Source organism: Antennarius striatus, chromosome 21 (genome assembly GCF_040054535.1).
Source record: "Antennarius striatus isolate MH-2024 chromosome 21, ASM4005453v1, whole genome shotgun sequence".
In the NCBI taxonomy this organism is placed as follows: Eukaryota; Metazoa; Chordata; class Actinopteri; order Lophiiformes; family Antennariidae; genus Antennarius; species Antennarius striatus.
The window spans coordinates 1,228,664-1,250,939 of NC_090796.1; the positions used below are offsets into that span (position 1 = coordinate 1,228,664).

At 42.8% G+C, this 22,276-nt stretch overlaps 1 protein-coding gene across 1 annotated transcript in view; it reads right to left on the reverse strand.

Moving 5' to 3' along the window:
* Window positions 1–22,276, reverse strand: part of dnah9 (dynein, axonemal, heavy chain 9) — a 141,666-nt gene that overhangs the window by 25,786 nt on the left and 93,604 nt on the right. Inside the window, exons 57-67 of the mRNA XM_068304950.1 lie at window positions 21,849–22,079; window positions 19,414–19,608; window positions 18,086–18,205; window positions 17,182–17,370; window positions 15,658–15,893; window positions 15,448–15,570; window positions 13,924–14,128; window positions 7,950–8,114; window positions 5,406–5,546; window positions 3,222–3,392; window positions 2,939–3,061 (exon numbers count right to left, since the gene is read on the reverse strand). Coding sequence (XP_068161051.1) covers window positions 2,939–3,061; window positions 3,222–3,392; window positions 5,406–5,546; window positions 7,950–8,114; window positions 13,924–14,128; window positions 15,448–15,570; window positions 15,658–15,893; window positions 17,182–17,370; window positions 18,086–18,205; window positions 19,414–19,608; window positions 21,849–22,079 — 1,899 coding nt within the window. The remainder of the gene's footprint in view (window positions 1–2,938; window positions 3,062–3,221; window positions 3,393–5,405; window positions 5,547–7,949; window positions 8,115–13,923; window positions 14,129–15,447; window positions 15,571–15,657; window positions 15,894–17,181; window positions 17,371–18,085; window positions 18,206–19,413; window positions 19,609–21,848; window positions 22,080–22,276) is intronic.

Sequence of the window (22,276 nt, forward strand, 5' to 3'; positions counted from 1 at the left end):
TAGACAGCCTTAACAGAGATCCTCCACAAAGACTGTCCACCAAGTGGGCCTCTGGCTATCTGTTCTTTTCTACTTTTTATTTGCTTAGTTGAATTCCCTCCCTACTTAAATCTTTCTTTAGATTGTCTTGTTGTGCAGTGAATGTCCTGTACTGTCAGTGTTTTCCTCTCGTGTGTTTAGTATCTATCTATCTATCTATCTATCTATCTATCTATCTATCTATCTATCTATCTATCTATCTATCTATCTATCTATCTATCTATCTATCTATCTATCTATCTATCTATCTATCTATCTATCTATCTATCTATCTATCTATCTATCTATCTATCTATCTTGTGCCACCTCAGAGATCCATTGGCATTGATAATGCAAACAGAAAACACACTTTGATGGTGTGCAGCTCTTAGAGGAACTCCCGATGGGCGGCTCCCCTCAGAGGACTGTTTGATCTGATATAGAAATGGACAAAATGTCCATGTGAACCCCTAAAATTGGCTTTCCTGTAACTGCTCACCACTGGGCGTGAGGTGGGAAGGTAGAGCGAGACAAATTGGCTCAGCACACTTTTCAACTTTGTGTGTTTAATTACCACGGGCAGCTGGCAATTTGTCAGGCACAATGAGTGGAGAATACACCGGGTCTCAAGGGATTCCTGCTCAGCTAATATTATCAAGAGGGCCAAACAATCAGATGATCTTATCTTCGCTAAAGCTTTCCAACCGATTATGCTCCCAAATGCGATAAGAAAATTGAGTGACAGAATTTGATTTGCAGGCCCTTAAACATCCACAGTGGGGAAAGGCCATCTCCAAAACCTCAGAGGGGTTTGGGTTAAGTTAATATTCTAGGCGGTACAGAGTTAAAAATTCATGAGGCTGAGAGGCTGAAAAAACAGGCTGCCATTGGGGTTTAGTTTGCTGCTAAACTGATGTGACAAGAGGAGAACGTCCACAGGCCTGCATCTCCAGACCTCTGCTCCCCAAGACCAAATAGTCTGTTCTGGTGTCCTTTCAATGTTAAACTGCACCCGGGTCACAGAGCTGCACTGGGCTCCAGAGAATCCACAGCAGCTCTTTAAACTATGTTTATAGCACAGTTGTTGCTGGGAGACCGAGCGGCTCAGATGACATCAGACGCTGCATAAAGTGGATAAGTGCTCAAATGACTTAGGGGAAATTGTGGATATCAGTCATGCCTCTGCTACCCGACCGGCTGGAGGGAGATGTACTGTAGTCTGGAAACACTTCAGTCCGTTAAAGCGTTCTGTAGTGACGTGATTGAAGGACGTCCTAATGGAATTCTAAATTTAACACCGTATAAGCATCTTTTAAATGGATTTCTTCTGACATGTAGTGTTTTTACATTCTGACATGCTTTGGTGTGCTGCAGATTTGTGTGACTTTGGTAAAAAACGTTTACAAAAGACTTGGAAGCATTCAGTTAGTAAAGTATCTTCTTTTGAGTCAGCTAATGTTTGTCATTGGATATTACGGAGTGACGACCGCAGCGGTCTCGTCTTCTCTGCCTTGCGGGCCACGGGTGTTATTGGTGCCTATCCCCGCTGGCTATGAGAAAGAGACAGGGTACACCTCGGTCCTGTCGCCAGCGCATCACAGGGTATCACAGACTAATATACATTAATCACATCCCGCTCCAAAGCGCTGATATATTATAACTGTCAGTTCATCCGTTTTTCCATCAAATATCTTCACAACCGTTGCAGATAGAAAGATGAAACAAAAAGCACATGACTCAGGCAGCAAAGGGGATGAAAACGAGATGATGACCCTGACCTTAAGAGAAGTAGGTCAAGGTCAAATTTCAACTTTTGTACACTCAGGAACCAGATAGGATAGGTTAGGATAGGATAGAAAGACGAGGGGGAAGGCCAGTGTGAGTAAGACCATAGATCAAAGCTACTGGTTTGACCTATGTAAGTAGGTCAGGGTGAAATTTTGAATTCAGGGGTGTCGCGGGACGTTGCAGTCTGTGACTGCATTGGTTCTTGTTTATAATTGAATGTGCGACTTACACCAGACCTCACTGCTCCAACAAGCAGCACAAACTCAGCCCAGCAGAGAGCCGGAGTGACAAAACTAATGTCTGGTGCAAAAACTTCAATAATTAAAAACAACATTCCCATTGTGCATAAATACCAGATATGATTGTTTTGTCTGATCCCATCGTGTTCAACCCGCTTTATTTCACAACATCGATGACAACAAATGATTTTAGCATGTCGACATGCTGTGGAATATAATTATCTAAGAACATTATGATGCTTTATCATGAGGCGATGGTTTAGTAGTTATGTCTCTGAGTTTGTTGAGCTGAGCTGCTGGTTAGGGGTTTGGAGCCTGCAGTTTGATCAGAAGCTAAACCGTTAATGTCATTGGAATTGGTGGATTTTACCTGCTGAGGTCACAAGAAAGTTTGAAGAATCTATCTTTCATGCAGAAATTACCCTCAGTGATCTCTAACACAGAAATTTGCCGCTGACTTGTAAACTATTGAAAATGATGAAGTTGGAGGAGATGGAGAAACAGAGTAACAAAATAAATAGTCCTGTTAGCTATGTCCACAAATCCAGTTTGACATAAAACTGGACGAACTCGGAGTGGTTTGTAATCCAGACAGGGTCATTAGTGTGAAGGTGTTTCTGGAATAAAATGTTTGATTTTTTTTTTTTTTTGTTAAATATTTGAGGTAAATAATGTTAAATGGAGAAAAATATCCTTTACTATGTCAAAATAATGTTGAAAAAATACATTCTATTCAAAAAAGAGCTTAGTTTGCTGCTGATTCGTGATTCCATTCACTCAGTAATTGCTTCAGCCCCGACACCAGACACAGGACCCAATTTATAACACACTCTCAGACTGACCGCACATTAAGAAGACATAATAATAATTTGTCATCATGACTCTTATTGTACCTTGATCCCTCCCCATGAATGGTTGGACAGGAAATCCACTGGTGACGTTACACCTGGCTGGACAGGATACCTCAGAAGGAAGTCCAGCTCTGCCGGGTTTATTTCTTTATTTATCAGCAGGATCTGAGAACACAGAAGGAGTTGTGTTTCCAGCACACACCGCGTTCCCTTTCCACATGATTAGATCCAAACAGGGCCGCCGGTCTCAGCAGCGGCAGATTCAATGACAAGCCTGTACTCCAAACAAACCATGCAGAAGATGAATCCGGCTTCCGTTTCCTACCTGGAAGGCGAGCTGAGCGATGTACGTGAGCTTGTCGTTCTCAAACAGGCCTCTGGTGGTGTACTGGAAAACTGAGGAGGTGATGCTGTCAATTAGGTGGGACACCCGCTGCTTCAGAGCCTCGTCCGGCTCTGCCTTCACAACTGCTTTCTGGAAAACCACACTGAACGCCTGAGGACACACAGGAGCAGGGATTACATCCAGCATTGTCTCAGAACCGCACATCAAACTGGTACCAAAATAACTCATGTTTACTGCAAAGAAACAATACAAACACATTATAAACCAAAGACAGGGTTAGGGTTAAAGTTAGGGTTCCAGTAAGGGTTAGGGCTCATTTCAGTGTTTAAACGCAGTATTTTCCACACTATAAGGTGCACTGGATTATAAGGCGCACCTCCAACAAATGACATTGTAAAACGTCTTTTCATACATAAAGCACACTGGGTTATAAATCTCACTGGATTATAAGGCTCGCTGGATTATAAGGTGATTTGTCAATTTTTGAGAATATTAAAGGCTTTTAGGTGCACCTTATAGTGTGGAAAATACTGTAATCTCTCTGACATGATGGACATGAAGTATTCCGTCACACAGATGCACTAATAACAACGAAAGGCTTTTCCTGTTCTTATAGAGGAACACATTCATCATAATTGTCATGTTGTCAACACAGCAGATCTTCCCGTACCTTTTTAATGGTAAACTAATCCCATGTGCAGACCCAAGCCAACAATGAATGCTTCTATTAACAGTCATGTGTGTGTCAAACCTTTATATATCTCCCTTGTCCCCAGACAATCAGTGAGATAGACACCCCGACTAGAGCCCACCCCCACCGTCCTGCTCTCACAGGTAGAGGAATAAGTATTAATCCTCTCAACAGCAAATAGATTCACGAAGGAAATATAATCTCTGCTGCCATTGTCTTCACAAATAACATGTATTTCCACTTAAACTCCGCTGTACTGCACGTGGCTGGACACAGCCAAAGAGTAGTGGTTTTAACATTAACCACACAAATACACTGTTATTCAATGTTTAACCAGTATTTACTGCGTCGTCACTTCTTGTGCATGTTATTAATCTAACGTTTCAATATATGATGAGGAAATGTAGTTTAGGAACATTAAGTGTATAAAATATGTGGTCCTTCTTAAATTTGGGGCAGTAGCTCAGTTTGTGGTCTTGGCTTGGGGCACCAGAGGGTGGCCGGTTCAAGGCCTGTAGAGGAGCCAGTTCACCTCCTGAGCACTGCCAAAGTGTCCTTGAGCAAGGCACTGAACCCCACAAGCTGCTCTATGGACACTTCGTGGTTACCCTTCACTCGACCATCTCACTCTCCCTTAAACCCATCTTATACACCCTCAGTCAGAGCTGTTGAGTAGCACAAGGAGTTTATGAATGTTAATGGTTGAAATAAAGACACCGTCAGTTTCGCTCTTCTCATTTTTGTTGAATACGTTTCTCTTTGACACTTTGGCTGCCGTAAATGAAACGTCTACCGAACACATTGGTACAAATAACGGCTTCTATGTCCAACACCAGTCAACTAATTCAGATTGGACTTCTGACTATTAACAACCTGTGAATATGCCTCCTCAGTCAAATCCTTACACATACAAAGGAAATATGTCCAAAAGACACACACACACACACACACACGTGTAACTCCTGAGGTATTTCATGAGTAGCAGGCGTGACTGTAGATGGAATAATCATCCTTAACTTCTGCTCTGTCATCCGTGTCAGTTTAGCATCGTCACACTTACCCGCAACCTTGTGTGTGAAGATGACAGATTATAACGCATTTAACTTCCACACAAGGTCAAAGGTATGTGTGTGTGTGTGTGTGTGTGTGTGTGTGTGTGTGTGTGTGTGTGTACTCTGAATGTGTTTCCATCTGATTACACTCAGAAAGAACTCGGGCTAGCGCTGCTACCTGCAGTCGGGAGTGATTGCAAACCATATCTCAGGCTGCCTCGTCTCAGCGCTCGCTGGCTGACAATAACCGAGACATTACGCTCTACATAACCACATTAGGGAGCCGCAAACACAATAACAGCAGGGCAAAGAGCATAAAACACACAAAGCAAACTGGAGAAACAGGGGAGGAACAGAGGAATGAGTGTAAAGAGGAGTTTCACTGAGGGAGCCAACATTGCACGTCAGTCGTCAGGATACCTTGAGAGAGAACTGGTACATGGGGTGGATTTTATTGAGGTCGTTCATTATGAAGTACAATAAGGAAGCCCGCGCTGCCGCTGGTCGGTAGTGCTCCCGAGCCTCATTGATTTTAGCCTCTGTCACCTTGGCTTCTTTTACCTACAATAAAGACAGCAAGAACAAACAGGATGACGCTCACACACACTCTGCACACACACTCAGGGTTCAACAATCAGCATAAGATGAAATTGTGCATCATCCAATAAGACATCCTCGGATGAGGAGCAGAGTTATTCCAATTTCACGGTTCTAGCTCAAATGTTCTCACCGTGTGTGGAACACGACGATTACGTGCCCCCCCCCCCCTCCTCCCCCCAGCAAATGCCCGTGCAATTCTACTTAAGAATGAACATCTTCAAAGGCAGTGCTGGCCGTCAGTACACACACCCTCACATCCTCTCACATCACTTTCACACGAGTGTGATAACGAACTCCGTCCTGAGGTGATGTCAGCTGATCCCTGACCAGAAAAGGGATGAGGAGAAAACTGAACACTAAACGCTGTAGGCTGAGTTCACTAATGCACAATTATTCCCTGCATTTGAAATAACAATCACATTCAGGGAAGGTTAATTTAAAATGAACATACATATATTTTACATTGTAAACATTCTGTGACAGTATCTTTGCTATAGCAGCAAGAGGGCAGGTCATGAGGCTTTCCAAATATATTAGAGAGACCCCCACATCCTCCTTGAGATAGCACTTGGTGACAGTCGCAAGAATAAACTGACAAGCAAACTCCATTTGTTCATGCAGATAAAGGGAGGAGGTCAAAACGTCCACGTTACTCTGCAGGAAGATGCCAAGTTGCTATTTTTGTGAAAGCAGCCAAAGGTCAGGCTTCATCGTGTCCACTGGTTACCCACCGCTCTGTGGGGGCGTGTGGTTCAGCCCCGGCCTCAATCAAACACACACACACACACACACACACACACACACACACACACACACACACACACACACACACACACACACACACACACACACACTCTTTATACTCTACATTCATGGCAGACCACAGGAGGTAAGAGACTACAACCTAACCTGGTCACTTTTTCCTAACTTGATGTCTTTGCTATCACCTGGGGGCTTAGGTTCACCACGTCTGGGACCTGTACCGTATATATAAATGTGTGTGATGATTACTAATAAGAGTGGGAAAAAAATTGGATTAAAGTGATTGTAGTTATTTTAAATGGGGAAATAGTTGTTCCTTGGCCTCATGCTAAACTGTTCCAAGTTCCATGAGAGCTAGCAGGTTTCCCAAAAGAGAAACAGACAGGAAAAAACATAACTAGTCTAAACACTGTGTGATATATCGTTATAATGAGAATATACATTCATTGTACCCAAAGAAAAGTGCCACCAAAAGCAGCCTGGCAGCCGTCACAGGGAAGAACCGAATGTCCTGCTGCCTTCTGGGGGGGTCCAGGCTGTGAATGCTGCTGCTGTGCTACATTTGAGGTGATTAAAACCAGTGTGTGTGTGTGTGTGTGTGTGTGTGTGTGTGTGTGTGTGTGTGTGTGTGTGTGTGTGTGTGTGTGTGTGTGTGTGTGTGTGTGTGTGTGTGTGTGTGTGTGTGTGTGTGTGTGTGTGTGTGTGTGTGTGTGTGTGCAGGGATTGGCCGATTAACTCAAATTATGGGTTATTTTTTTCTTTGAAGAAAGAACTGCCTTAACCAAGTGGACTCTACAGGCTAGAAGCACCTACAGATTTCCAGACTCCCATATTATACTGCATATAGTGACCACCTTTAAGCTAATCAATAAAAAGTTATAATCACTACAATTAGATTGGTGGCTGGTGGATAATTTATGCTGACATAAATGAATATACAGCAAATCACCTAAAATTCTAATGTTTCCCTAAATATGTTGACATCAGTTACTCATATATATTTATGTTTATATATCATTATACTATTATTATTTATATTATATTATACTATATTATTCATTATTTATATTTATATTATATATAAATAGAATATATATATAAATAGAAAAAATATATATATATATACTTGTTTATTTTTATGTTTATTTATGTTTTATATTTATATTTATGACACACATAATACACCAAAAACAATGCAAACACTATGGCCTCCTCACTCCACCTATGTCTATCTAGGCCTGTTTATCTGTGCCTCTTCATTCCTGTGCCTATTAATGACTTTCTATTTGTATATTGAGTTATTTGTTACTCTCTCTATTTGTTGTACTACTTTCTATGTGCTGGTGCTTCCTGTGTGCTTTTTCTGTGTTGCTGTGTACTCACTGTGCTGTGTGTAGTGCGACGGAGAAATTAATTTCCCTGATGGAACCTCCTTAAGGACAATAAAGTTCTACTCTATTCTACTCTAGTCTATTTTGATTATTATAATTATGAGTGCAATAAGACATTGGGACAGGATTCTACTAGCTGAATACTGTAACTCATAAACGTCTCAAGTCAGCCCTAATAAAAGGAAATGTAATGATAAAAACACAACTGGACCTTCTCCTCAATCTCTGCTGCAGTGCATTTGGTCGTCTCCAGGTTTTCCACCAGCTCCGTGTCACCCAGGAAGTCTCCTGAAGCGGAGGACAAGCGGGACAGCAGGTTGTCCTCCAGCGTCTTCAAGGTGATCTTGAAACCGTTTTGCTGCTTCGTCAGGTCGGACTGAAACCACAGAAACACAGAATTTCAGTTTGGGGGGGGTTTCACATAACCTGTTGAGTTCCCATCAGCAAGTCAGTGCTTCCCAGATACACCAGAGGTTTGCAGCATCATCATAATGTGAGGCTGTGGGAGACGGTGAAGGTGTGGGTCAATCGGGGGGCATCGATAGTGAAGGGCAGAGCTGATCGATACGCTCTGCATCCACATGAAGGCGGCGATCCAGGCTGGATTAGCCAGATTCCGTCTGGTTTGCTGACGTCAAACCCCCCCAGAGCCCCCGGACCTTTGATTGGGTGAGACCATCGATTCAACGGGGGAGGGGGGAGCCGTGATGGTGAACTACAGATGCACTCATCTCGTCTGTGCTATGAATCAGGTGCGAGGCGATATTACCAGTTGAATTATGAACCACCCCCCCACTCAGTGATGAAGAGTAGTAGGTGTGCATCACATCAGGATTAGTGCTGGCCATCCCATAATAAGCCCTGCACTCAAACAATATTTCTCTGTCTTTGTGCAAGCAGGAAAAAAACTTTTTCTTCAAAGCCGTCGTTTGAGGCGTCAGGAGAACAAAGTTCCCGTTTTATTGCTTCATCCTGCTGTGTCCTTCATTATCACGTGTTTGTAGCTCCGTGTTCCTGCTCAATAATGACTCTGTTATTGGAGTTTCCTTTAGTAGATGCCTCTGTGACCTTTAGATTGCTGTAATTACAGGAGGGTGGGCCGCTGTGAGGTTTGGTGACCGATAACAGCTGAGGGGTTTGGAGGATTGTGATTCCTTCCTAATGCCAATCGTTGGGGAGACTTGGGGTGTGTGTTTGGTTTTTTGGGGGTCGTGTTCCCAATGGAATGAAGTTCCTGTGATCTAAGGCGATGCTCAGGGAGCAGATTAAGAGAACACACTGAACAACACATTATATCAAAAATATGTAAGGCTCTACAACAGGATTCGAAGGTCAGTAATTTAGGGGTTAAAGAGAAATGGGAACCAGAAGCTAATATCATCATAAGAGATAAACAATGGGAAGACTTCAGAATATAGTCAGCCATCTAATTTGTGCTGGAGCGGATGTGGAAATGTGGAAAGGAGACTTCACACACATATTTTGGGACTGCCCCAAACTTTCAATATTCTGGAGAGGTATACAAGAGGAAAGGGGTATACAAGGGGTATACAAGAGGAAAGGAAACATGGATATTATTTTAAATCCAGGGCTGGTCATTTTGGGGATACTCTTATCTAATATGATAAAGATTTGATTTATTTACTAGGAATACTATTATTGGTCGCAAAGAAATGCGTGACGGCTGCTTGGCTGGACCAACACCCCCCCCCCCCCCAGAATAACACAATGGAGAGAGAGAATAAAAAATGTGTACATTATGGAGAAACTTACACCAAAATTACAACTGAAAACAGAGAAATTCCTGTCAAGATGGACACCAGTTATGAAACCTATACAACTCTATGTATGAATGTATATGTATATATAATGTTTTTTAATTTAATTTAATTTTTGTTGTTGTTGTATTTATTTATTTATTTAAATAATTATTTTCATACAATTTAATGTATAACATTATGGTATCTGCTTTTTAATTTGCATCATCATTTGCGTGTACGTCTCCCTGTCCTTGGTTTAATTGTTGAATAAAAACTAAGTTAAAAAAAAAAAAGAACACGCTGTCTAATCGCTCTCTTTATTACAGTCGTTCTTTTTTTACACCATTGTTAAAACGAACAGGAACCGTCTTGTTCCGTCTCACACGCTCTGGGTTGGATGATAGAACTCATTCTGCAGCAGAACAGGAACAGAAATGATAGAATTCATGGCCTTTTAAGGGGGAGACGTCGACATGAGTGTGTTTCAAACCGTGAGGGGTAAGTCCAGAACGGTCGGGGTGGTGGACGTTTGCCTGCGTGCGTCAGCTGTGACCTTCCTACCCAGACTCTGGGCTCCTGAGGGGAAAATCCACCCTCACTAAAACATCCCCAACAAGATCAAGTAATGAGTCAGTTTTTAATGACCAGCTTTCCTCTGGCACAATGCACTTGTAATTACCCTTGCTTGGGAAGAAACAAACAATTAACCAGCGAGCAGAACACCCCCTAATTGGGATAAAAATGAGATATTATATCTATCATTTTTTAGGGGAAAATGATTACAGAATGCCACAGAGATGCCCTGTTAAGGTAATTTGGGAAGTGGAGCGTTTTGGTTCTCATTAACACCAAAAGGTCTGAGGATGAGCAAACACACACCAGGATGTAGGATCCTGCAGACGGAGGTAGTCATGGTGGTGAAAAGTTCTGCGCTGATCCCTTTTTGCTTTCTCTGAGAGGAAACTTGACATTTTAAGCTCCTTAGCCTTTTTCTGGACTCGGTTAAATGGGGGCTTTTTCACCTGGTAGTCATCTTACGGCTCAGTAGCAGTGATAACCTCATTAAAGGTATAATGGCGGAGTCACCCGGAGAATACAAACATCTATAAGCAATTTGCTCTTACGCTATTAGTCTGATGATTGTTATCAGTCTGTTTACTGACAACACAAAGCCATTCAGCGCTACGGTTTGTGTAAGGTGTTTAGATATGAAGGTGCTGGGGGTGTACGCCGCCCCCACAGCCCTCGCCGTCACACCACCTTCAACTTTCAGAGTTAATTAAAATGATAAGTTAGTTCCACATCTAGCTTTTTTTTTTCTTCTTCTTCTTCACCCTCCGATCTGAGTGAAATGCTAATTAAACAGGCTTCATTAAATCACATTTCACTTCTCCTCCGTTGGATTTTTTTTTTGCTGAGGGGACACGAGGCTTAAAATAACTCCAGTGTTTTGTCGTTTTCCTCTCTCTCCACTTTATTTGAAAATGCCACGCATGAAAGTCCACAGGTCAGAACGGAGGCGCTGCAAAGAGAGACTCGACGTAAACAAGGACATCTCCAGAAAAAAAACCATCAAAATGCAAATAGGATTGTGTTGGAGTAAATCAGCGTGACCCGTTAACAGAGTTCCAGTATTATCTCCCGCTCTGATCTGGAGGAGACGCCGCCGTCAGCTCTGAACGGAGAGGGGGTGGGGGGGGGGGTTGTGATTCCTTTTTCCTTTTCCTCTCAACTAACAAGAGCCACATTTAAGGAACAGTGGATGTGTGTCAATGTGTTCTCTAATTGCCAGCACCAACCGGCCAATCCGTTTCAAACGTCTGACATGAAACGAGCAGATTGTCGATGAGACCGGCACAGGCCATCATTAGGAGCCGCGGCTTTGATCAACTGGATTTTCACTTAATTACAAACATTTACATTCAGACGGTGGACCATACTGTGGTTATCTAACTATCTAACTATCTGCTGCTCATTACGCCTTGAAAGGCGGCCGTACAGCTGCCTGAAAGCTGCACGACGTCTGCAGAAGCAGCCATTAGCTCCGACCGACAATGACAGCTTTAAGCTACAGCTGGTGACGCTTATCAGCAAAGTGGAACAGAAGCTCCTCTCAGTCAAAGGTCCTCACAACAAACAGCCATTTACATTCTAAAGGAAAATGCTACTTAAAGTGTCTGGTGTCTGCCTCCTGCTTCACACTGGAGAGGTGGATGTGTGGAGCACAAATGAGCCCAAGTGACGAGGAAAAGATGAAACTCTCCGGAGCAGAGCGACGATATACAATTACACAATTCCTGGAGTTTGATGATAAATGGATGAGTGTGTGAGGAACAGGACTGGGGGGGATTGTGACACCACGGGAAAAACCGGGAGTGCTTCAAACGTTAATCTGATTTTTTTTTTGATTTGGGATTATTGGATTATTGCTTTTACAGGTGATTCTTCATGGATCTAAAACAATAATCACTGATGTTCAAATGGGAATATTTTAGGATTTTGTCAGTCATTTAGGGTATTGATAAGTCAAACTTGGGTAGCGCTGTCGCCGAACAGCACGGCGGTTCCGGGTTCGAGTCCTGCTGGATGGATGAGTCAAACTTTCATGAATGCTTCTGGTCCTGGTTGTTTTTTAATTCCTTATTTTTTGCTAGAAAAAATGCTGAATTGCACAAATCAAATTAAATTATTTAAAATAAAATAAAATGAATGTACTGCATATCCCACTAAGCTCCACATAGCATTTTAATGGTTGTAAGAGTCCCAAAACTCTCCTTAGAATGAGTTGAAGGGGGTCAGCATTTATTTCCACCCATTGTTAAATGACGCGTTTTGGGGTAAACAATCATTTAATCAGTTTGAAAGCAGAAACAAGACATACAATTGTTTGACCAATTGGTTAAATAAATTACTGACTGCTTCATTCCCCTTTGATAGGAGGACACATCAGGGTGTTATTGTCTGTGCACGGTCCGTAAAATAGCCTCCTATAATAAAATTTGCTTTAACATGAGGACATTTTTTATTAGATTCAAACAGAGCTGAGCTGCAGTCTGTTAGATGAAGCTCTTCTACGATCACAGATGGTTGATAAATGAAAGAAAAGCCATGAATAAATGAGCGGAGAGTGAATGCAGACGGTCCCATGTGGCGCCAAAGGCTGAGCGACTGACCCGGCTGAGCATCGACAGGATCGATGAGTTTGTAACGACGCGCTAAACAATGTTCTCATCCAGCATCATTAAAACAACACATGAGGGATTTTATTTTGGAAGAATGCTGATAAGTTTTGTGATGGGAGGCACCGAGGATGGAAGTACATGAGAAGATAACATTTAAAACATTTTTTAAAAATAATTTTAGGATAATCTAATCCTGAACGATCAATTAAGGCCAAAAAACTGGCTTTAAATCTGTTGCTTGACAAATTGCAACAAACATGTGAGTTAATGCATATTCTGTGACTTATTGTATGTTAGTGTTTTTTATATTTTTTATGTTGTATATGTATTTTTATTGGAGCAACCATGTAAAGAGACATAGCTGGAAAAAAAAGTTTGACAGCTATATGCTAACCTTGTTAAATATATCTCCTTCCACACCATTTCAAATTCAGAATTGTCAATAGTTTTTACAGCTAAAGGTCATAGCTTTACAGTTTTTCTTGTAATTTATAGAGTCCTTCCTCCTGTGTTTCTTTCAAAGTAATGGTTAGAAGGAACTGGACGTACACACTGTTCTATATTCTATATGCATGTGTACCAGTTTGGATATGTTGTGCAGACGCACCTTTAATCATCTTACTTGGTAGAGAAATAAAAACATTTAAAGCAGCAGAGTCTCGTGGTCACATTGTCGACATCCTCCGGTAAAGTCAGCGTGTAAAGTTAATGAACGTGACAGAATTATGGAAGTAGAAGAGTTTGGCACACACACACACACACACACACACACACACACACACACACACACACACACACACACACACACACACACATACATCATGCACCATCCCAATCTTCCTAAGTGACGGACCCAAAGCCCCATAATTCTCACACATCCACTTAGTTTGCTGCTGATCAAAGGCAGCAGCTGATTGGTCCAGAATCAAAGCGTCAGTCCTGTTGTGATGTTTAAAGACAGAAGATGTTTTCTCGCCGCTACACCAGGATAATGCTACACCAGACTTCTGTTCTTTTTTTAATTACGGCGTACAGAAGAGAGGGTTGTCATGAGAGCGACGGATAAAGGTCGTTTGCTTCCTTACGGAACATTAATAGTGTGACAGATTTGGCTTTTATGTTCGCTCAGGTTCACCTTAACATTCCTGCGACGTACAAGATGAAAAACGACGTGTCAAAAAAATACTTTCTGCTGTTTAATAGTCGTACGCGGTGGAGTTTCTCCCAGCCTCCACCTCCTCACCTTCAGCCGTTCCAGGTCGGGTCTCTCCATGCTCACCACGGCGGCCAGCAGCTGGTCCTCCAGACCGTCTCTGGTCACTGTAAAATTGATCAGCGTGCACTGGGCCTGCAGCTCCGGCTGGTAATGAGGGCTGGCCAGCTTGGTGTGCAGGATGAGACGGAAGCTGGGGTTGTACTCGCACTCCTTGTCTCCAATTTTAATGCATCTGTGTGGAGAAACAAGGACCGGAAATGGTCTTGTTAAGGTCATTGAATGGACTTAAGATTTGAATCTGATCCTTTTTATTCTATGGCCTGACAATAAATACCATGAAAAAACACAAAAGCCCTCAAAAGTTTCTCTACTTTGTGACACAATCAGCAAACCTGTGGAGCTCCAAAAACACATGTTTCTCTTTATCTCCACAAATACGCAAATAAAGTTTGTAAAATTTAGTTCAGACACGAGTCATCAGATTGTGAGGAGTAAGAACGGATCATACCCCTTATCAAAGCTGCTGCGTATTGATGAATGGACAAAGGTAACGCTACACCCCAAAGAAACAACACCTTCTGAAGTGTTGGCAGATATGTGGATGGATAACACACACACACACACACACACACACACACACACACACACACACACACACACACACACACACACACACACACACACACACACACACACACACACACACACACTACTAACACACTGGCTTTTGTTCCTGGTGGTAAACGGTCAGAGGACTCAGCAGGAGCAGCAGTCATTTATCATCTACAGGTTCCATCAGCAGCGGCTCCAACAGGACAAACGGACTGTTCTCCTATCTGTTCTCCTGTCCAAACGCGTTCTACTGGCCTCCGCATGTGGAATACAGACGAGAGTGATTAAAGTAAACCAAATAAAAGAGGAAGATTGGTCCTGGGGTGTTGACATGGCACAACAGAAAAAACACATTTCATCAGTTACCCCCCCAAAAAGTATGTATGTGTGGAAATGCTTCTCATTTGTTGACTCTCCTGCTATGCATAGGATGTTTGCCCCCCCCATCACCTCACTCATCAGTGTGCAGATGAGATGTTAAATTTTAATTCACTTTATCTACCCCAAGGGCAAATTATCTTATCACTCTTTACTATGTATATCTTGAACATTTATGTAATTTTATATATTTATATTTATATTTATATACAGTGCGCCCTCGCGCATCAACGCTGACGACTTCACCTCATCGTGGGTTTTTGGTAGACAGTCATGTGATACCGCACACGCATTCTATTGGCTGATGGCATCCTGAAGTGCGCTACGTTCTGTGAGTCTTGGACTTCCGTGAGACACACGGAAAGGTAGTACAGATAGAAGGTGGTTTAATATCAGTATGGGGGGGTTCAGAAACGTTTAAATTACCATAAATAATAAAATGAATAGTTTGCCGCTATATTGTGCCCATTGAACATGGTCCTGTGTCTGTAATGGATGTACTGCACAGACCGGATCCTAGTGAACCCTGTTGTTTAGAACTTCTGTAAAAGTTTTCTTTACCTTCCTTTTTTAATGGTTTCTCTGCCCAGCAGAGGTCCAAGAACGGGATCCAGTGTTTCCTCCAGGTTCTCTATCAGGACCACATCACCCGCTGCCAGCGCTCTCTCTATGGCGTCCAGGTATCTGCGGGGACCAAACACGACAACCCCCCCCCAATTCAACAAAATCCAAAGCATGTTTGCGTGCACACTTCACCAGAAACGCTCCTACCCTCTCTGTCCGATGCGAATGACACGCAGGCCGTCCCCGTATTTGGTTTTAATCCACTTGATGCCCTGAAGCTGGGGGTCCACCATCAGGGGCCAACGCTGGCAGGAAGTCAGAATGGTGGCGTTCTCAGTGGACATCCTGTCGGCAGGAAGCCCCTCGTTCTGCCACACCGCAATGTCAGCGTCGTCCGTCAGCATGGTCAGAGGGTCCAGGTCAGGTGTCACCGGGATCGGCACCTGGCAGGTGATCACATGACCACGTGAATCATTTCTGCTGCATCGGTAAAGTCTTCAAGTGGAATATTCAGCTTCTGTTTCAGTGGCTTCAAAACTCAGTTCTGTTTGAGAGAGAACGTGTGAACATCTTGGACTCCAGCGGTCAGACGGTGACTATGAACTGATTCATCACCTCCAGACTTACTGCTGTTATTACAGCACACATTTATCCTGCTGGATTATTTGATCTATTAATCAATCTAGACTGACTACAGCAGTCCATCGAGATACGAGCTGCTCCTCATACCAGTTATCTGAGACACAAGTCGTCGTTCTGTCCATATTTTTGTTTGACATACACACAAGTCGTGGATATGAGTTGTAGTTCAGGACACCACCTCTAGGGGGCGATGGATACAACATCAGTGACACCTGATCTCGTTCTTTACCACGTATTGGCGGATACTACTACCACTACTACTACTACTACTACTACTACTACTACTACTACTACTACTACTACTACTACTACTACTACTAATAATAATAATAATAATAATAATAATAATAATAATAATAATCCTCATTCGTACTTGCTGATGGTAGACTACTCATGTAGCCACAGCTACCCTGGGGCAGACTGACTGAGACCAGAACCTGTTCTCAATTGTGTAGCAAACATGTAGCTCACGTGTTCTCATGACTTTTGCGTTTCTGTTCTCATGTTCTCATATGATTTTTTGTTTCATTTGTATTTTATTTTTAAAGGCTGGAATAGATTAAAATGATTATAGTTCTTTTAAATGAGGAAATGTTTGACATACGAGTGTTTTGACTTACGAGCTCAGTCAAAGAATGGGTTGAACTCATCTTTATGATCTAAGTGAGCCTGATCCAGAAGATGCATTGAATTAGGATTCACTCATTCTCAGGTTTTGGGAATTGGAATGATGTCACTAAAGTTACGGAAACCTGTACAAATCATGGCTGAAGTTAACAAAATAAATTACTACAGACTTCAATTGTTCTCAATCAAAATTGTTGCACAAGCAGGTTTTTCATAATCCATTAGCTACTCACAGAAAACTGATGGGAAGTAAGGATGACGCCTCTGAGGGTTTATTCTGACTCTTAGAATAAAAGCTGTAGTGAACAATCAAGCTAAAAAATGAACTGGGTAAACGTAAAATAAAAGTCATTTATGGGTGAACTGTTCCTTTAATGTTTCATTCATACAAGCAGACAGGTCTTGGGGTGTCCCACACTTTCACACTTTTAACTGAATACATTATTAATAGGATCTCCATACCTTCAACTGGCTGAGATAAGGCCTCCATGTGTTCTCCATCAGCTGGACTCTGTAATGTTTAGTGAAGTATCCCATGTAGGAGATGAAGACGGTGATGAGGAGGACGTCCCCACACAGAGTCCGCTCCTGCTTTCTGAAGTTTTCTACAGCTTCTGCCCAGCGGACGTTTTCTGAAGCCAAACCTCCAACCTGAAACACAGAAGAGGCAGAAGAACCACTGAAGAATCACTTTATCTTCTCATGAACATCAGGAGATCAGCAGCTCAGGACCGTTCAGTCTCTGTTTTATTAGTTTTCATTCTGTTGTCTCCCCCCCTGATCATGAACAGCTCCTCTACTCTTTAGTGCACCGATCCAGTTTCTCCTCAGCGATCTGTGAGCTCATCTTTATCTCTTATGTCTTCTAAACTTTGCTACAGACTCAGTTTCTCTGCACGCTTTATGGAGGCGCTGCTCACTGGAGCACGCTGTCTGCATTAGCATGGATATCTGTGATCGACTAGCAGATGAGCTCCACTTCCTGTCCTTTCGTTGCTCCTGTCAGACCTGTTGAAACATCCTCTGAATAATTTAGATTATCATGCTAACCGTGTCAACACCCATCTTTTTAGTTGCGCTGCTGTCAGCAGGAGATTTACACACACCGTCGGATGTGTGTGTGTGTGTGTGTGTGTGTGTGTGTGTGTGTGTGTGTGATTTACGTGTGCGTGCATCCTGGAAACAGACACTAACAAGCAGAGATGAAAATAGTTTGTGGAAATCCATCTGTAAGCACAAGTTTGTATGTGTGTGAGCGGGAGAGGAGCCGGGGCAGAGGAGAGAGACGTGAGGGTTTCTGATTGTGTGATTGTGTGTGAGAGGGGGGTAGATGATGCTCCGTTGCCCCGCTGTTGACCCTCCTCACCAGACGGTTGGCGAGGGAAATGGTGCGTGCCGTTGATTCCGCTTCCTGTTGGCACTTGAGCTTGTCGGCGGTGGCTTTCTCAAACTTGGCCGTCAGCTTGGCCAGGTTCTCATTAAGGTGCTGAAACAGGAAGCAGAGGGAAACTGGCTCTGGTTAAGATGCAGCGTGGTCACCAGGAATCTTCAGAGACAAAGAACAGCAATAGAAGAAAGTCCCTACATTAAAAGAAAGTTGGGAAAAGTTGGGTGAAACTTATCATTCCCTCCACTATGGATTCATTTGGCATAAGGAACCAATTAGCGCCAGGACAAACAGGATTAATCGGCGGTGAGGCAAACAGGTTCAGTAGATTAGTTTGAGGATTCCTAATTCCCCTCGGCTCCAGAACTCTGCTCAAGCGATGTGACTGAAGGCTGAAAAATGACAGCGAGGAGTCACGCTGGATCTTATTAAGACCGTCGCTCTGCGCTCTGCAGGCTCTGATGTCAGCGGCGGCGTCCTGAGCGCCGCTCTCTGCCGGGGCTCTGGTGAGCTGAATGGAAAACACCACTAAGAAACAATTATTTACAGCTGCTTTTATCAATACGGTTTAACGCTGATGGATTTGGTTCTAGATTAATGAAGAGTAAAAGCTTTTAATACTACTTAGACCAGCTTTTGTATTGATTCAAAGCCGGTGATATATTACCACCAGAGCTCATGTGTCAACTGTCACTCAAGCTTTGATAAAATAATTCATATCCTGCGTTTCTACTTGTCTCACAGCCTGGTTGTTTTTATTTAATTTTGTAGCATCCATTATTAAAGCTGCTGGGTTTGGTGAAGTATTTGATATACAGCAGTGTGTGGGGTTAGTCACTGAGGCGTTTCCCAGCACTCGTTCTGTTCGGCAGGAAATTTATCATAAATGTATTCACAAATAAACTCTTAGGACAGTCTTATGTCGGATTATTTCGCTGTCAAAGAAATAAAAAGAAAGACAATAAAAGGTTAGGAAAGAGAATATTTCCTTTCTCTACTGTTTATGGAATATATGGAGGATCTATTTTTTCAGGATCTACATTAGTACGTTTTGAAGAGTATTCTCAGCTACATCTCTGATTTCAGGTCTGTCTGCATCATTATTACTGATCGATTGAACAAACAATAAATCAGTAAAGCATTTTAAATTTGAAGATTCTGGATCACACTGACAAAGCTCAGACTCTGATGTGTTCAGATGATGTTATTATTGTAGTCAAAGCATCGTCAGCATCCAGCAAAGCGAACAAACAAACCAGCCACTCACGTCCTTCCTGGGGGAGGCAGTAAGAAAAGCATTGGCTTACATTGATCTTGGTCTTGATGGCGGTGAGCTTCTCCTGAGCTGCTGCCAGCTCAGAGTTGGCCTTAGTCAGAGCCTGACGCTTGGGCTCCACCTCGCAGTAAACCTGGTAGAACTTCACAATGTTCAGAACCCAGGAGCACAGGCCGGCCGCCGCGTTGGACTTGGAGGCCACCAGTTCTGGCTGGAAGTCAGGATCCTGGAGAGATGAAGATGAGCAACAGGACAAATAATGGAACACGGATCAAACCTGCTGTGACGACTAGAAACAAACATGCTGCCATGTTGTCCTGTCGTCAAAATGTCACTGAGATCACGCCAGTCATCTTTCTAACATATTTAAACATGTAGTGTGCTGCACACTTTGTGTTTAGGGACCACATCCAATGAAAATGTGCAGGGTTCTCCACACGAGGGCCAACATGACATGAAGAACTGGACCCGTTTACCACAGAAGAAAAGAGGCTCAGCATGTAGTAACAGTAAGACAGTCACATTAATAAGAAGTAAGGAAGTCAAAACACTGCATAAACCATCTAGCTGCAGTAATACCTCCAGATACGGGTTTAATCCGTTCCTCAGCTCCCATGTCAATCAACTCCTAAGTCCCCATTTAAGAGAACTGAAATCATTTTAAGCCTTGAAAAAAAAAAGTCCCAAACCCTCTAAATTACATATGTAAAAAACATTTTTATCAATCAATAGATGTACAAGCTGTACATCTATTGATTGTACAGCTTGTACAATCAATAGATGTATAATTATCTATAGTATATAGTTGCATAATTAATTATATATAATATATACTGTAGATGCATAATTAATTATATATATAAGTTACATAACAATTATAATTTTTTTTAATTAAAAAAAAATTACATACTAATTTTAATCCCTGTGGGGGAATTAGTGTAAAGTATGAAAAGAAACGTAAAAGTCAGGAGAACACACGAGCTACGTCTTTACTTCACCAACGAGAACGAGATCCGGTCTCACTGATGTCGTATCCATCCGCCAACACGTGGTAAAGAACGAGATGCGGTCTCGCTGATGTCGTATCCATCCGCCAACACGCGGTAAAGAACGAGATGCAGTCTCGCTGATGTCGTATCCACCCGCCAACACGTGGTAAAGAACGAGATGCGGTCTCACTGATGTCGTATTCATCTGCCAACACGTGTTAAAGAACGAGATGCGGTCTCACTGATGTCGTATCCATCCGCCAACACGTGGTAAAGAACGAGATCCGGTCTCACTGATGTCGTATCCACCCGACAACACGTGGTAAAGAACGAGATGCGGTCTCACTGATGTCGTATCCACCCAACAACACGTGGTAAAGAACGAGATGCGGTCTCACTGATGTCGTATCCACCCAACAACATGTGGTAAAGAACGAGATGCGGTCTCACTGATGTCGTATCCATCCGCCAACACGTGGTAAAGAACGAGATGTGGTCTCACTGATGGCGTGTCCATCCACCAACACGTGGTAAAGAACGAGATGTGGTCTCACTGATGTCGTGTCCATCCGACAACACGTGGTAAAGAACGAGATGCGGTCTCACTGATGTCGTATTCATCTGCCAACACGTGGTAAAGAACGAGATGTGGTCTCACTGATGTCGTATCCACCCGACAACACGTGGTAAAGAACGAGATGTGGTCTCACTGATGTCGTATCCACCCAACAACACGTGGTAAAGAACGAGATGCGGTCTCACTGATGTCGTGTCCGTCCACCAATGAGCGGCGTTGTGCTGATGCTTGACTCGTATCTCTGATTTTTTTCTTGCACACTGAACAAAACTATGGACGGAGAAACAACTCGTATCATGAAACCTGCTTGTGGAGCAGCTCGTATCTCCAGGTTCTACTGCACAACCTTTGTTCTGAGCATCCAGTTCCCTTCATTACGTTAGAGGCTACAGGAGAGATTCAGGCTTTAAAAAAAGTGTTAATACTTTCTTTTTTTTAAATTAATTTGGGGTATTAGGATGTCTGAGTGTGAAACTTTTCTTTTTTCTTTTTAGATTTCAATGTTTACATTACTACATGTGTTTATAACAGATAATCTGTTATAAACAACATATTTTATAACTATTCTTGCTCGATGAAGTTATTCGGTTACATATCATGCATAACCGGTTTGGGAACAGAATCTGTGTGAATTTGGAGTGTATTTTATCTGCTGCAGACACTTTTCCATTTCCACTCCACTGAACTTCATAATCAGAACGACTGTTAAATTGGTAACGCTTCATTAACTCGTTGATTTTCTCTGGCTGTCATTTGGGGAGCAGCGACAGCCATAATGTGCTACTGTCATTACAGTCGTGCACACGCTAAATTTATAACTTAATAGATGAGTTTGCCGAGCAGCAGATATTACACACCGCTAGCAGTGTTTTAATGAACACGCCTGACGACAGCGCTCACCTGCAGGTAGGGCTGGATGGCCTTCAGACACGCCTCTGGGATGTTCTCCTTGTTGAAGTTCATCAGAGAGTCCAGGAACGCGTCCACTTTGGCCATCATGACCTTTGCGGCCTTCCAGCTGCGATCCTTCGGGACTTTTCCCCCCGGCGCCATTAGAACCATCACCGCCGCCGTGACGTTGGTCACCGCCACCACCGGAGAACCGAACGACTTCAACTCCGTCAAGTTGTTCTGACACACAAGTAGAAATAAAAATGAAAGAGTTTTAAAAAAGCAAAAGCGTACGTCTCCGTATTAGAGAGCAGAGAAGAAGGATTAGAATAAAAGAAGAACCTGTGCTGACTTTGAGAATACAACAGAGAATACTAATTAAGGCGTCTTTAGAGAGCTCTGAGCGGTGATTGAACCGTCTGTTCTGCTTGTTTGAA